The sequence below is a fragment of the Phocoena phocoena genome, chromosome 7 (assembly GCF_963924675.1).
Source record: "Phocoena phocoena chromosome 7, mPhoPho1.1, whole genome shotgun sequence".
Taxonomy (NCBI): Eukaryota; Metazoa; Chordata; class Mammalia; order Artiodactyla; family Phocoenidae; genus Phocoena; species Phocoena phocoena.
In genome coordinates, this window is record NC_089225.1 from 96,127,812 (window position 1) to 96,144,342 (window position 16,531).

The following is a 16,531-nucleotide window of genomic DNA, read 5'->3' on the forward strand; positions in this document are numbered from 1 at the left end:
TTATGTGTGAGGGAGGATGGGGGGTATTAGGTACACTTTGCACTTTCTGTTCAATTTTGCTGTGAACCTAAAACTGCTCTAGAAAGAAAAGTTTATTAATTAAAAATCAAGCGTGGAGCTTAACAATATTTTTATAAAGCAAACACATGTAAACAACCATTAATGTCAAAAACCTCCAAGTACCCCTTCCCAGTCACAACCCCATGCCTCTACCCTAAAAGTTACCATTAGCTTTCTATCAGTTTTATTTCTTACTATGTACTCCTACATATTGTAGTTTGGACAATGAAAGGTATATCTGTTTTCATCCTTTTGCTTTCAACCTTTCTCCATCTTTATACTGTAGTAGTCTTTTAAACAGCACATGGATTATTATTCTTCCTTTAAAATCCAGTCTTTCTCTTTAACTGAAATATTTAGTGTATTTATATTTAATGTCATTACTGATTTAGGTTAATAACTCAAAATCTTTGCCTACTAATTCTATCATATGTGTCATTTCTGAGTATTTATTAATTTTTCTCTTCTTATGAGTTATATTTTCCTGTTTGTAAGCTTAGTAATATTTTCTTGGATGTCAGACATTGTGAATTTTATCTTGTGGGGTGCTGTGTATTTTTTATTTCTATAAACATTCTCAAATTTTGTTCTGGGATGTGCTGAGGTTACCAGGAAACAGTTTGATCTTTTTCGATCTTGCTTTTAAGGTTTGTCATGTGGGAAAAGAGCAGCAATTCGTCTAGGGATAGTTTTTCCTCACTAATGAGGTAAGACCTTTCTTAGGCATTCAAACTGCTGCTATTAGGAACAGGAACTATGCCTGGCTTTAGGTATACTCCAAGTATTATTCCCTTACATCCTTTTGGGTGGTTCTTCCCCTGGCCTTGACTAGTTTCCTCACCTGCATATGCTGCTCAGCACTCAAAATGAATACTCAAGGGGACCCTCTGCAGATCTCTGCAGTTCCTTCTCTGTGCAGCTTTCCCCTCTGGTACTCTACTCAGTGAATTCTAGCTGCCCTTGGCCTCCCTGGACTCCTAGCTCCAGTTCTTCAACTCAGGAAGAGCACAGGGCTGGCTCTGCATGGTTCCCCCTCCTTGTGTAGCAACCTGGAAACTTTGACTAGGAAGCAAGCTGAGGCAGTCATAAGCTTAATTTGTTTCCCATCTCTCAGGGATCACTGTCCTTCACTGACTCATGTCCGATGTCTCAAGATCCATTGTTTCATACAGTTTGCCCAGGTTCTTAGTTGTTTCATGAAGGAGGGTAATCTGGTCCCTGTTATTCCATCTTGGCCAGAAGTGGAAGTCACCTTTAACTTTTTAATATGTCTATGTTAACTGTGGCCTCCTCTCAAACAAAAAATGAACTTAAAATGTTTTAATTTCCCTGTACTTTTCTCCACTCCTTTATTTCTTCTTATTGTATAATATTTTATTAATTTTTTGTTTTTAATTCTATCATCATCATTTTATAAAAACCATCAAAATGTATTTAGATGCATAGAATAAGCCTGGAAGGATATTAGTAACAGTAGTTGCCTCTTGAAAGAAAATGAACAAGCAGGAGTTAGGAGAGATTTATTTTTCACTGTATGCACCCTGAAACTTTTGAAGTTTCTACCATATGCCCTTATTACTTATACAAAAGAATAAATTTTAAAGGTATTTAATTTTTAAATATGCTTAACATTTTTTTTGCTCACTGATTTTTCTTACTTCTACTCCTTTTGTTCAGTATTCTCCTTGCTAAATAAATCCTGTCTTTGTATATCTAAAACCAGCAATTTTTTAGAAGTTGTTTTCATCTTTTTTTTTTTTTTTTGCGGTACACGGGCCTCTCACTGTTGTGGCCTTTCCCCTTGTGGAGCACAGGCTCCAGATGCACAGGCTCAGCAGCCATGGCTCACGGGCCCAGCCGCTCCGCGGCATGTGAGATCCTCCCGGATCAGGGCACGAACCCGTGTCCCTTGCATCGGCAGGCGGACTCTTAACCACCGCGCCACAAGGGAAGCCCTGTTTTCATCTTTTGAACTTAATAAACATGTCGTTCTTTTTTCTTTTTTTTTGGCTGCACGGTGCAGCATGCGGAACTTCCCTGACCAGTGGTCGAAACTGTGCCCCCTGCATTGGAAGCACGGAGTCCTTCTTTTTTTAATTAATTAATTTAATTATTTTATTTTTGGCTGCCTTGAGTCTTCGTTGCTGCGTGCAGGCTTTTTCTAGTTGTGGCGAGCGGGGGCTACTCTTCGTTGTGGTGCACCAGCTTCTCATTGCGGTGGCTTCTCTTGTGTGGAGCATGGGCTCTAGGCATGTGGGCTTCAGTAGTTGGAAGCAAGGAGTCTTAACCACTGGACCACCAGGGAAGTTCTGTCTGCATTCTTTTTTTTTTTTTTTTTTTTTTGCAGTTCACGGGCCTCTCACTGCTGTGGCCTCTCCTGCTGCGGAGCACAGGCTCCGGACGCACAGGCTCAGCGGCCATGGCTCAGGGGCCCAACCGCTCCGCGGCATGTGGGATCTTCCCGGACCGGGGCATGAACCCATGTCCCCTGCATCTGCAGGCGGGCTCTCAACCATTGCGCCACCAGGGAAGCCCCTGTCTGCATTCTTGAATTAAAATTTAGCTGGATATGGAATTCCTTGATATTATTACTCCAGTGTCTTCTGTTCCTATTGTTGCTAATGTCAGTTTTCCTTTTATAGACAATATTTTTCTTTCTCTTAGCTTTTAAAATTTCTTTACCCATCATCTTCTACAATGTGGATTTTAAAAAAATATATTGGCTGTTTGGCATTTGTTGAGGCATTTCAATGTGGACTTCCATCATTTTCACCCATTCTTTCTTTGACAAATTCCTTGCCTTTATTCTCCAGTCTTTTTCTTTTTTTTCCAAAATGCTATTAAGACATGGAGGGTAGACCAAGGAGCCCAACATAATTCTCTTAATTTCATTTACATTTACCATCTCCTCTCTGTGCTACATCCCATGATCATGCATTTTTGATGTGTTTAGTAGCTGTATCAGTCTGGACCTCTAACCTGCATAGGACTTTATATCAGGGGTTCAGAATTCTTGCCCCTATGCAGGTAACACTACAGCAGATGCCAATCATTGCAATTCCCAGTTTTGGGTTTGCTCTCTGTTTAGGGAGCATCAGGCAAGCAGCATATTTATGGTTCCAAACTCAGGTAGTTACACAGAAGTGTTGCGCCTTGGTTTACTAGCACAGAGAACAGTTTTAGATACCCAGCTTCACGTAGCTTCATATAAGAAATCAAATTCTAGTCTGGGGTCATGTTCAGTTCCCAATCTCATGCTGGTTTTGAAGACCCAGCCCTAAATACTTGACTCCAGTCTGTGTTTTGTAAGTGCTTTATGGCTTCAGCCTTTACTCAGTATTAGTTTGCTCACCAATCTGGAAATTTTCACCTTATCCTTGAGTGCAGCTTTGCATTAAAAGAAATTTTTATTTCCTCAATCATTCCTAGGTGCAATGAATATTCTCATTCTATTATTTTGAGAAGAAATTTGTATTGTATTTAATAAATTACTTGAAAACCAAATTTAGTTCTTTTTTTTTTCAACTTAGCTTCCTTTAAGATTCTTCTAATAAGCAGAAATGTCAAGCTTCCTCTGCCTTAAATTCAAAAAACTTATTTACCACTGCAGTCATAAAGTACTTGACAGATACCACCCAAGGTTAAATATACCTAAATATACAATATCAAATTCTTTATTTCGCCTTAATCATTTAATACAAATAATCCAGATGTCTTTATCACTTTGAATTAAATTCTAGTAAAAAACAAAATATGACTTAATAGGTCATTACACATCGTATCTATTATACACCATTACCCTCACTTTTTATCATTATCATTGCCCCTCTGAGCAGCATTCCATGATCACACCTCTTTGACAAGTGCTTAGCAGCTGCCTTACATATTCATACCCAATAAACCTCGAAAAATTTAATCTATATCTCTAGAATCAGCAATTAAATTTCTGACTAGCCTTTTCCAGTTAAAGATACCTACTAATGTGAAACTTTTGCTTTTTAAAGAAAATGCCTTAACTTTTGGTAGGTAGCTTAACAAATACACAGGCAACAAAGGCAATTTTAAAATGCCCCAAAGGACAGATCATACGTTCATCACTTGGAACAATGGAAAATACACTGGTCTAGTATCTGATCACACTGCCAGTCATAACCTGTGGCCTCAGTACAAATCTTCCTACACATCAGTTTATTCTTGTGTTGAAAAACATAAAAAATAAGAGTTTGAACTAAAACATTTCTAGAGTAGTTTCTAACTAAAATGTCATGAATCTATAATTCTCATCAATTTTGTTACTTTAAATTAGGGTATTCATTTACAGCACAATGCACAGCCCATCCCATCATTTAATATTCTGAAGAAGAAAGCTCTTCAAGTTCTTCACAAGGTATATAACCAATGCATACCTGTCTAGGTTAGTGCTGCCAGGAGAGTAGTCCTTGGATGCAGCTCTGCTACCATAAAAAGATGATGACTGCAAAGGTAAAAGCCCTAAAAAATGAACAGACACAGGAAACGTTTAATTCCTAAATCAACCATTCAAGTTCATTTAATAATAAAATTATGCATTGGGCCTGTTTATATTTAAATTCTTTTATTCCCCTTCTTTTCATCAAAATAATACATATATACACATGTTAAAAGATCAAACACTGTGGAAAACATTATAACAGGTCATAAAAGAATACTCTCCAGCCCTAAAGCTCCACAAATTTTGCTTCCAATTTCTAACCATGTTTTGAAACTTAGTTTTTCTGATTTCCTCCATAACATTAAATAATGTTTCTATAATTTCTTGATTTATTTATTTTTAAACAATATCAGCTGACTCCCTTTTTGAAAAATTAGAAATAATTTCTTACTTATATCACCCCTACTCTTGTTCTCCTCTCTCCAACCAATTACCAGTCGTGTTATTTATTTATTTTTTGGCCGTGCCACGTGGCTTGCAGGATCTTAGTTCCATGACCAGGGATTGAACCTGGGCCCACAGCAGTAAAAGCACCGAGTCCTAACCACTGGACTGCCAGGGAACTCCCCATCAATTCTGTTATTTTAGTTCTACTGATTAACTTTGCAACTTTAACACACTTAAACTTTCTACATTTTATTCCATGAACCTTTTTATCACTTGACCGTTTACTTCCTTCTCTCTCTCCTCTTCTACATCAACTTTTGTAAGACGTACCTTAACTTCAACAGTATTAAGGATCATTACATCTTTAAGTATTCTGTTTTCTAACTATAGGTTGATTGCAAAAACTTAAAACCAATAAGTGGAGTTTACATAATGTATTATTATTTCAGAGATAAGAATTATATTAGAGATACTTCTTTCTGTAGGAGTCCAATGTTACAACTCTGAACCACTAAAAGGAGACCGTTCCTAGAGTCCTGATCAAATGAATTCTCGTAAACTCCTAAATTATCAAAATCATGCCGTATTTTAGCTTGCTTCAATTTAATTTCAAGTTGAACACAGTATTCAAATCAATACCAGATACTTGAGTTTTTAAGGAGTTTAGAGGATCAGAGAGATATGTTAAGTATAGGAAACACTAATAAAAATTCAGGGACAGTCTAACTTTTAGTTTTTGTAAAAACAAGGAACAAATGAACTTAAACAACTGCTTCAGGCAATAATTTCAAGATCTTCTGGAACTTCTAATAAGTAGCAACACTGATGAACTTTAATTTCAACCGCTTTAACTCCTTGGATTCATTCCATGGTTCAGGTACTTTGACAATGAAATAATTTAATTCTAGGTAGTTAAACAGGGGAAAAGGCAAAGCTTAAATTACTTGCAAGCAAAATAAAAATTCCCTTATAGTTCTAATATTTTAAAAAATATTTTAGCCAAGTACTAGATACAAATTGGTACCTGATAACTAGTACTGAATTACACAGTATTCCTGAATAATGTAGAGAAATATGCCCCAGTTTAGGTTTCTATTTCTAGTCTAATACAATCCATCATACAATAAATGAGTATCTTATAAAAAGACCAAATACTTACCTGATGTCCTATTCTCTTCTGACTGTTTCAAACTCAGCTGCTTCTCTCTACTGCTGGTTAAATACTTTCTTGAGGGATCTGTCATAGCCTTGTTGTTCCTACAGTTAATAATTTAATTCAAATATATATATGTATGAGAATGCAATTCTTAATTTTAAATAGTTGTCATTAAAAATCTACATTTCAATTGCCAAATTCATTGATTTGCTGGAAGTTAGGTTACAAGGTGTCAAAGCCTTAAGCAAATGAGGATCATAAAAATAAGCTTTCATTACCTAATCAAAAGCCAATTTAATCCATAACCCTGGTAATTAGGCAAAAATGAAGGAGTATTTTCTTTATACAAAAGTCAAACCAGAGACAGCAATATTATATAGGTTTTCTTAGCCGAAAGCAAGGCCTGATGAAATGATTCAGCTACTAAGACCAAAAGAATCAAGAACTAAGCTAAAAAAATTAAAATTAAAAAAAATTTTAAATAAATAAAATTTTTTAAAAAGTAAACAATTCAAGCTTGATACTGAATAGGTTTAAAAAGTAAAACAGGACTTCCCTGGTGGCACAGTGGTTAGGAATCTGCCTGCCAACACAGGGCACATGGGTTCGATTCCTGGTCCAGGAAGATCCCACATGCCACAGAGCAACTAAGCCCGTGTGCCACAACTACTGAAGCCCACGTGCCTAGAGCCCGTGCACGCAAGGAAGAGTAGCCCCCGCTCAACGCAACTATAGAAAGCCTGCATGCAGCAACGAAGACCCAACGCAGCCAAAACTAAATAAATACATTTATATATATATATATATATATAAGAAAAGTAAAACAAAATCCAAAATGTTCTTATAGTTTATGTAATTTGAAATACTATTTACTAAATGTCAACATTTCAATTCACAGTGATTAAACAATTTTAAGTTCATGAACACAAAATTAAAATTTCTTAAGCCCCCTTTCCCCCCTCTATTATTCCCAAATACCTGGACCTATATTAAGTAGAGTGGGTCCATTCAGAAACATGCTCATGCTTTGATTAAAAGTGCTAATTTTAGGAGAACCATCATGAATAAAGCCTGTAAGCAGACAATGTAGACGCTCCACCCAGATTCCCTCTGGCCCCATTTTTGTGTCCTCTCGTCCACACCAATTTAGGTATTTTTTGTTTGTTTTCAATTTTTTTTTATATTGGAGTATAGTTGATTAACAATGGTGTGTTACTTTCAGGTGTACTGCAAAGTGATTCAGTTATACATATACGCATATCTATTCTTTTTCAAGTTCTTCAATTTAGGGTTGTTTTTTTTTAAAATTTTTTGATAGCCTATACCTAGGGTTCTTCTTCACAGGATTGCCCTCAAGCTACTACAGAGACTTTGCCTGCACTCTCAGAGAGTCACAAGTAAGGTCAGGTGCTAAAGTATAGAAGCTCAGCTCCCCTGCCTTGGATTAGAACAGTTTTAAGGTGAAATTTATATAACAGATTTTTCTCTCTGGGATTAGGATGAATCCTAACCTCTGCATTTTTCTGCTCAGAGATCAGATTTCTGTCTGAGATCACACACATTCTTTGTTTCTTGCACTTCAATATCTTGCTTCCCCCACTCCCTTCCTGGGTATCCCCTGGGAATAATTCCTAAATAAATCACTTGCACACTACCCTCTATTTCAGGGTTTGTTTCTGGGGAACTTGATCTACAACAGTTAGTTCTAGAAGTGGGTCTAGGAAGCATACTGTCTAAGGACAGGATTCTGGAATTGGATCGATTGTTTGGCAATGGTAACAGAAATTCCATTCCTGGTGGTAAAATTTTTGGTATCCTATAGTGTTACACCACCAAGATTTTTCATATGTAGTGAACAACCTGGATAAAGTAGAAGAGAATATGGCTCATGCAATCTCTCCAGCATTTGAAAAATGTGGTAGAATGCACAATGGATCGTTAGGGTTATAGAGATGTTCTAAAACTGGATTATGCTGATAGTTGCACAACTCAATAAATTTACCAAAAATACAGAATTATACATTTAAGACAGGTGAATTTTATGGTGTGTAAACTGTACCTCAATAAAGCTGTTTAAAAAATGTCCCAAATTATTCCCTTCCTTGTACCCAAGTCCCCTATTAAGAAATGCAATCTATTTCCCCAACCCTTAATGAGGCTGGCCTTGTGATTTCCTTTTCCCAAACGAATGTGACAGACATAACAGCACATAAGTCCTGATGCTAAGGCTAAAGGCACCCTGCAAATTTCCACTCATTCTCTTGGAACCCTACCACTGCTTTGTGAATAATTCCAGGGTAACCTGCCAGGTGACAAAAGAAAACATGGCCAATCTCCCTCATCACCCCAAGCACTAGACAGCCAATGGCCAGTCATACAAGTAATGCCACCTTGGACCAGCCAACCCTTAGCCAACCTACCAACTGACCATGGATGCATGAGAAAATGAGAGAATCCAGCCACAACTGGCCAAGCCAGACCCAGATAAACAGAACCACTCAAGTGACCACTGACCCGTAAGCGATAATAGTTACTATTTTAAGTATCTTGTTATACAACACTAGATACCTGATACAGTGATATGGGGTAAATAATAATCATAAAGACTGTGAGTCATCAAGGGACTATGCAACCAGAGCAAGCCATCATGAGCTGGGTGCTATCATACCCACAAAGCTGTAAGATCAGGAAGTTACAGCAGTAATCCATCATAAAATGTGAGTGGTATATCCAAGCAAATAGGAATAGATAATGAGAACAGCCCTATGAGCATTCTGGTGACCAGCTGGAAGAAGAGGAAAAAACCTGTGCCTGGTTCATGGATGGATCATCTTCGTACATTGGTACAAGCTGAAAATGAACTGTTGCTGCACTGTAGCCCCACTAAGGCACTGCCCCAGAACACAGGAGGTAAGACAAAATCCTACACTGCGCAGTTTGAGAAATGCACCTCATTAACCACTTTGTGTGGAGAGAAAAGTGGGTCAATGGACCCCTGGATGGTGGCAAATGGTTTGGATGGATAGTCAGGGGCCTGGAAGGAATAAGACTGGAAGATCAGGGAGAAATGATTTATGGAAGAGGTTTATGGATAGTCATATAGAAGTATGTACAGGGCTTCCCTCGTGGCGCAGTGGTTGAGAGTCTGCCTGCCGATGCAGGGGACACGGGTTCGTGCCCTGGTCCGGGAAGACCCCACATGCCACGGAGCGGCTGGGCCCGTGAGCCATGGCCACTGGGCCTCTGCGTCCGGAGCCTCTGCTCCGTGGCGGGAGAGGCCACAGCAGTGAGGGGCCCGAGTACTGCAAAAAAAAAAAAAAAGAAGTATGTACAAAGGGTGAAGATCTGTTTCACATGTTAATGCTCACCAGAGAACTCCACTAAAGACACATTAAGTCTCTTAATGTCTCCACTTAAGAAACAATCATGCAGGGTAACTTGTCCAGGAGATGCCATTCAATTTCTGTACTCAGCCATCCAAGTATTTCTACAAAAGGGCCCATGAATAACAGCCATGGTGGCAGAGATAAAAGCTCTGAATGCACCCTACAATAGGGGCTCCCCTTCAATAAGGCTGGTTTAGCTACTGATGCTGCTGAATGTCCAACTGGTCAGCAGCAGAGGCTGATCCCCAGCCCGTGATTGAGTACTATCCTTTAAGGAAATCAACCAGTCATTTGGTGATAAGTTGATTACATTAGACACCTTCCATCCCAGAAAGAGTAGCAATTAATTCTGGTTGGAATTGGCATATATTTTAGGTTTGCTTTTGCCTTTCCTGCCCACAGTGCCTTGGCTGCACTGCTATCTGAGGACTCATAAGAGTATATGATTTATTAACATGAAATCTCACATAACACCATCCTGGAACGAGAAACCCACTTTATACAAAAGAAAAGGAGGTACAATAAGGGCATATGACCAAAGGCTCCATTGGTCCTACCACATACCATATTACCTCAAATCTGATGGCCAACAGCCTTTAAAGGTACAGCTTACAGATGATCTCATTAGGAACTGGGTGCCCTTCAAGACACAATATATAGCACAAACCAACAAGCCATTACATTTATAGAGAATACATGGGTCTGCAAACCAAGAAGTAGAAGTAGGAATGCCCCCACTAAATATCACTCTTGAGCTTCTTGTCCCCTCAATTTAGATTCTGTGGGTCTAGAGGTCCTGGTTTCCAGAGTGGGGACTTTTTCAACAGGGGGACAGGAAGAGTCCCATTTAATCTAAAGCTATGGCTGCTACCTACTCATTTGGGGCTTCTCATGCTGGCAGATCAACAGGCAAAGAAAGGAGTTACCATACTGTAACTGACTTTGATTATTATAAGGGGCAGGGTTGCTGCTATATAATGAGGGCAGGAAGAATATGTTTGGAATAAAGGAAATTCACCAGGGAATCCTTAGTGCTCTCATGCTCAGTTTTAACTCTGAATGGGCAATTATAGCAATCATAACCTGAGAAGTACACAGTGACCAGGGGCTCAGCCCCCTCAGAGAAGAAGATCTCAGTCATACCACCAGGCAAACCATTAAGACCAGAAGAAGTGTTAGTGGAAAATGCAGTGAATCTAGAATGGATGGTAGAAGTAGATAATAATATCAGTTATAGCCTCAAGGCTATTTGTAGCAATAAGGACAAAAAGAACTGCAGCTCATCCCACTAACCCTCCTTTCTTTAATATTCTCACCCAGAAATTGAAAAGCATCAATGTGAAGAATCTATAATAAGATGGAATGAACTTAATAGTGATGCTCTATCAGAGCCCCCTCAGATCGCTGTTTATACTTCTCACGCATCTAGACTATTATGTCTTCAACTGCCAGTACGTGCAGTTCTTCAGAAGACTGCCTTTGGGCTATTTCAAATATTTTACGCATCTAGGCAGAGCCAAAAGCCCCAAGGCAGCTGTTAACCAAAAACAGTGCAGTATGGAAATATGAAAGCCCATCTTCCTTACTTCTAGTTGAAAGAAGCCCAGACCTCCTGCTGGATCAAGATGAGGCACACTCTCTGTGGGACTTTTTTTTTTTTTTTTCTGTGGGACTTTTATCTAAGGTGACATCCTTAGTTGGCTTCTTCCCCTTCCCAGTCCTGCTTTCCTTACTCTGTTACTGGTCTCGCCTATGAGTACTTCCTTAATAAGGCGCTTGCAGAAGTATGTTCATCTAGAGCCTGCTTCTAGGAAGTCCAAACTTTAAAAAATTTAATTGTGATGGTATAAAAAGTATTATTAGCCCAGAACAAGGATTAGAAATTTAGGGTTCATCAGACAACTCAAAGTGGAACAACTGAGACTTCCCCAAAGTGTGGTGAATAAGGTGGACTGGCATGCAAAGTCCATTACTACCACCTTTCAGTGTACCTCCCTGTTCTACAGAAGCCAGAAAGCTAAAAAACTACATTTCCAAGTTAGTGTTTAAGATTTAAGGTAAATTACATATACTTGTGCAAGATATGGGAAATGGAAATAGGGAGAGGTCATGTGTTCTGCTACTTCTGGTGGTTAACAACAACGTGAGGGTATCTAGTTTTCCTGTAGAGGATTTCCGCATTTGGCAGTGGCAGCACAGTTCTAGAGATAGATAACAGTTTTCATGCCAGCTTCCAATTCAGCTGTTCACTTCATGACAGCCAGGAGCATCTTTGGTGACCTGATCTGGGGCATGGCTCTCAAAATCATTCCTGAAAGCTTAACCTAGAGTCTACATTTTCAGCTTTCCTAATGATTCTGTAAGCCATTTAATGCTCTCTGTATGGAAATACCTTTGTGTGTAAACTAGCTAGAGTGAATTTTGTTCCCTACAACTGGACTCCAAATACACAAATTTTGTTACTAGAAGTGGGATGCTACCATAACAAACCTATAATATGCAGAACTAGCTCAGTAGGAAGGTAGAGGGTAAGAACACAGATATTACAGACTGGAAAGCTGGTGACTATTGTTATATTTCAGCAAAATATTTACAGAACTGTTGTCTGTAATGTCTTGGGAGGCAGACCTCAAAGGAAAAGGTTGAGACAATTAAGAACACTGGTCTTTCTTACTGCTTTCAGTAAGGTTCTATTCAGGACAGATAAATCTGGGCAAGAACTAGCCAGCTTGCAATCAAGGATGAAAAGGAATACATTTCTCTGTGCCAATGGCCTAGAATTAAAATTGTGTGGTAACTTGAGACCATATGGGACTAAAAAAATCCAACTGCTTCTAATTCTCAAATTGACGCAATGATAAGAGGTAACTGGAGAAGTAGTTTTGTGAAAAACTGATGTTAATATTAGGGAAAACTGTGTGAGGGGTATACAGGTACATTTTATACTATCTTTGCAACTTTCCTGTAAATCTAGAATTATTCCAAAATTTAAAAATTTATTAAAAGAACCAAAATAACAACAAAAATATTGGCCCTAATTCTTTCTCAAGCCTATAAAAGCCTGCTTGTTCTACCTTTAAAGAAACTTCTAGACTTCTAAAGCTTACAGATTTCTAACTTCCAGAACTACACCAGCATGACTTAGGCTACAAAAGCTGAATGGCTCCAAAGAACATAGTCTTCAAAACCCCCTTCAGCTATGGCCTTGAAAGATAACAGACAAAAGAAATCAATCAAAGGGCAAAGCCAGGAGTCCTATGGAGTAAAATGAGCAAGTGTTTCTCCCAGAGGATAGGACAGAGACTGCTCCATGGGCTAATGAAGAACTTATTCCACTGCTTTACTGTCTTCACAATTTCTGCCTAACAAGATTTTATCTCTGCTATAGACCAATGACTCCTCAGTTTCCTATTCTTATCTTTTCTAAACGGTAACTTTTATTGTGGTTATCCTGTGCCTACTCCAGCAATGTATAATGAATGATATGCGTATGGAGATGAAGTGAGGAATGCAGATTAACCTGCCTCTTAGTTTTTACGTGTCAGACCATGAGGCGCATGGTCCAAGGCACACCTGGACCTTATGGAGAGAACTGCACATAACCCAGAGATCCTGGACTCTGAGCTGGATACAATGACTAAATGAGACATGGAGGTTGTCTCCAGCAGGGTGAAGGTATGAGTACTCTATATACGGGAAGAATGATAAACAGAGGTAATTCTGTGGCTAGAAGAGTAAATATGGCAGACTGTTAGTTGTCCCCAAATAACCATTGTAGTCTTCTGCCATAATAGTAGAAGTTGGGCTAGGCATTTCCCAGACCTTCTCATAACTTGATATAACCACATGACTAAGTTCCAGCCAATGTGATATGTACAACAGTGGTGTGTACAATTTTCAGCCTACACAAGAGCAGTATGCCCTCCCTTTGCTCCTTTCCTCCTTCCCAATAGGAATACAGACATGAGAGTGGAGGCTGAAGCTATCCTGGTTCATAAAATGGAAGCTACTTATTAAGAATGGCAGTTCAAGAAGATAGAAGGAACTTGAGTCCATGGTCATTGTAGTTTAAGATACCACACCAGTCTTATCACCTACCTAGATTTTTGTATCTGTTACAGCAACAGAACCAAGAACCCAATTACTATATAAAGTTTCTTTATCTTTTTCACAACTCCTTTCTGGTGACCCTTTGATCTCGAACACCAGTTAACTGAATAGCAACTGATTTCTGTTAAGGTATTACCTGGCAACTGTGTAATAAGTTTTCTCTCCCAAAAGACAGACAGACAGACAAACAAACAAAACCCACAACCCACCCATTATGAGGAAGAGAACTGTGAGCTGGTGACTATCCTATTACAGGTATGCCCTCTTGTTCAATATAAAAAATAGCTCCAAAAGATTGATGCTCCTTGCCTAGAACCTATGCAAGGTTTTATTTTTTTATTTTATTGGAGTATAATTGCTTTACAATGTTGTGTTAGTTTCTGTTGTACAATGAAGTGAATCAGCTATATGTATACCTATATCCCCTCCCTCTTGGACTTCCCTCCCAGCCCCCCATCCCACCCATCTAGGTCATCACAGAGCACCAAGCTGAGCTCCCTGTGCTGTACAGCAGGTTCCCATCAGCTATCTATTTCACACATGGTAGTGTATTTATGTCAAACCTAATCTCCCAATTCGTCCCACTCTCCCCTTCCCCCACTGTGTCCACATGTCTACCTAAGCTAACTTTTCACATGAATAAGGTAAAAAAAAATTTTTACAGGTAAAGGGAAGAGAGAAGGAAGGGGGTCCATGCTAAAAGAGCAGCCAACAAGAAACACTTATCTAGAGTTCTTCAGCTCTATCCTTCTTCTAAGTGCTACAAATAAAAAAAGCTAGGATGGGAAAAGTGCACGGAAATGACCAAAGCAGTACTAATGGCCAAACCCTCTCCCTATTGAGCCCACAACCTACTGTCACCAAAATACTCTAAATCCTGTTCTTCTATCTTTGGGATTCCCATAAACTGAACACCATCCCAATCTTCTCTAGTGGTTGCAATTACCAATATAAGAAACACTGATATAGTGCCATAAAAGTTCTTAAAGCGACTTACGACGATGAATCATTTTCTTTAGGGTAATCTTCATTCAGCTCTGAGCCAGATGATAGCATTCTTTTCCTCTTTTCAGTCCTATAAAGAACAGAGGAAAAACGTTATTTTTAAAAAGTTGTAATTCATACTATTAAAAAGTATAAACCAACATACTCAAGAACAAGAACCGTGACTACTGCTATCTAATTCTCTACACCACATTTAAATTAATATACTGTGTATCTGCAAGCTCTATATGTGTCACTAACATAAATCACAAGACAAATACTAATTATCTCCAAAAAACACACTTCACACTTTCTTCTTGTAACTGGAAAAATCTTCTTTTTCTCAAATTATTGGTCTTTCTAAAAGGCCTGAAAAACATTTATAAACAGGCAGAGCTAATGACTAAGAAAGAAAAAAAGTCTTTCATACCTATTTTCTAATAACCCTGATCTAAGAGGTGTGGATGTAGATGTCAAAGAGGGAACTGTCCGGGTAGCAGTTACTCCACTTCCTGCTGCGGCCTTAATCGATCCTCTACCTGGATTACCAAGAACTTTTCGAAATGGAATATCATCTTTAGTTTCCAAACTTCCTCTTTTTGAAGAGACCTATAAGAATAAAGTTTAACACAGCCAGTTCTTCAAATTAATTGGCATACTTTTAGACCGGTGATCCTCATATAGGGAACTTTTAAAAAATACCCACAACTGGAGACCCAACTCCAGAGATTCTAGCCTATCTGGTATGGGGGTGAGGCCCATTCATCAGCACTTTTTTTAAAGCACTCTAGGTGATTCTAATTTACGGTCAGTGTCAGAAATTAAGCTTGACGCATATTTTCCTATAGTATTCTTGTAAACTTACAAATTCCACAGCATTCCTGGAAGCAGAAAGGAATTTGTTTCGAATTACTGATTAAAAAAAAAGGACTCACATACACAAGACAAGGTTCTAGTGACCAGCATGAAAACACATCTTTAGGGAAAAAAATCCAATTTTGATCATTTAAAGTGACATAAATGTGAGAAAAAGGAGCAATAATGACATTTGGTTGCCACAATTTAAATGCCAAGTCATATGTACAGCATATGACTTTTGAGGGGGTTCTAGTTTGGAGAAATGAAACAAATATATATAACAATGGCGAGACTGAAAGTGAAATAGAGCCTACTGGCAGAAGATGAATCAAAGAATCTACCCCCAAAACACATTAAAAACATTCAGAGTTAATGCACACTTTACACATATTAGTTGGGAAACAGTGGTTTTGACCAGCATTCTGCCAGTTAAGTTTTATAACTCTACATTAAGAGCTATGTGATTATCTCTATGGAAAATATTGCCAATTACCTTCTACAGAATTACAATCTTAGAAGAAGAAAGAAAAAAATCTCTGAGGTCATCTGGATGAACGATTTAAAAGTTAAATTTATTTTCAAATGGGTAAATCATTCTCAAGATTCAAAAAAAATAAAAATACTATTATAAAAGCCATATACTGAGAAGTCTCATTATCACCCCAATGCCATTCACCCAGTTCTTCCACTTCCCATCCTCCTACACCTTATAAGTATTCTATTGTTTTTTTATGCAAATGAAAATCAATATTTTATTCTTGTTATACAAACAGTAGCATACTATATGCATACTGTTTTGCATATTTTTCAACCTTTTTTGACCATGACCCCATAGCGAGAAATATTTACATCACAACATATTACACATACACATAAATAAAACCAGAAGTTTCAGAAACCAATACTTTTCCTTACTATGTATAATACCTTCTCTATTGTTTTCTCCTCTATTCCTTTTTTACTTAATGCTAGTCACAATCCACAAAATTGATTTTATAATCTCACTAATGGGAATCATTATTTGTGGAAGTATATTTGCTTCTGCTAGATGTAATGTTAACATCTGCTAGATGTTAACACTTATAGTTTAAATATTCTAACACGTTAAATTTCTACCTG

General features: G+C 38.2%; 1 protein-coding gene across 1 annotated transcript in view; it reads right to left on the reverse strand.

Moving 5' to 3' along the window:
• Nucleotides 1–16,531, reverse strand: part of USP37 (ubiquitin specific peptidase 37) — a 77,890-nt gene that overhangs the window by 50,400 nt on the left and 10,959 nt on the right. Inside the window, exons 4-7 of the mRNA XM_065880301.1 lie at nt 14,985–15,163; nt 14,568–14,645; nt 6,078–6,175; nt 4,467–4,551 (exon numbers count right to left, since the gene is read on the reverse strand). Coding sequence (XP_065736373.1) covers nt 4,467–4,551; nt 6,078–6,175; nt 14,568–14,645; nt 14,985–15,163 — 440 coding nt within the window. The remainder of the gene's footprint in view (nt 1–4,466; nt 4,552–6,077; nt 6,176–14,567; nt 14,646–14,984; nt 15,164–16,531) is intronic.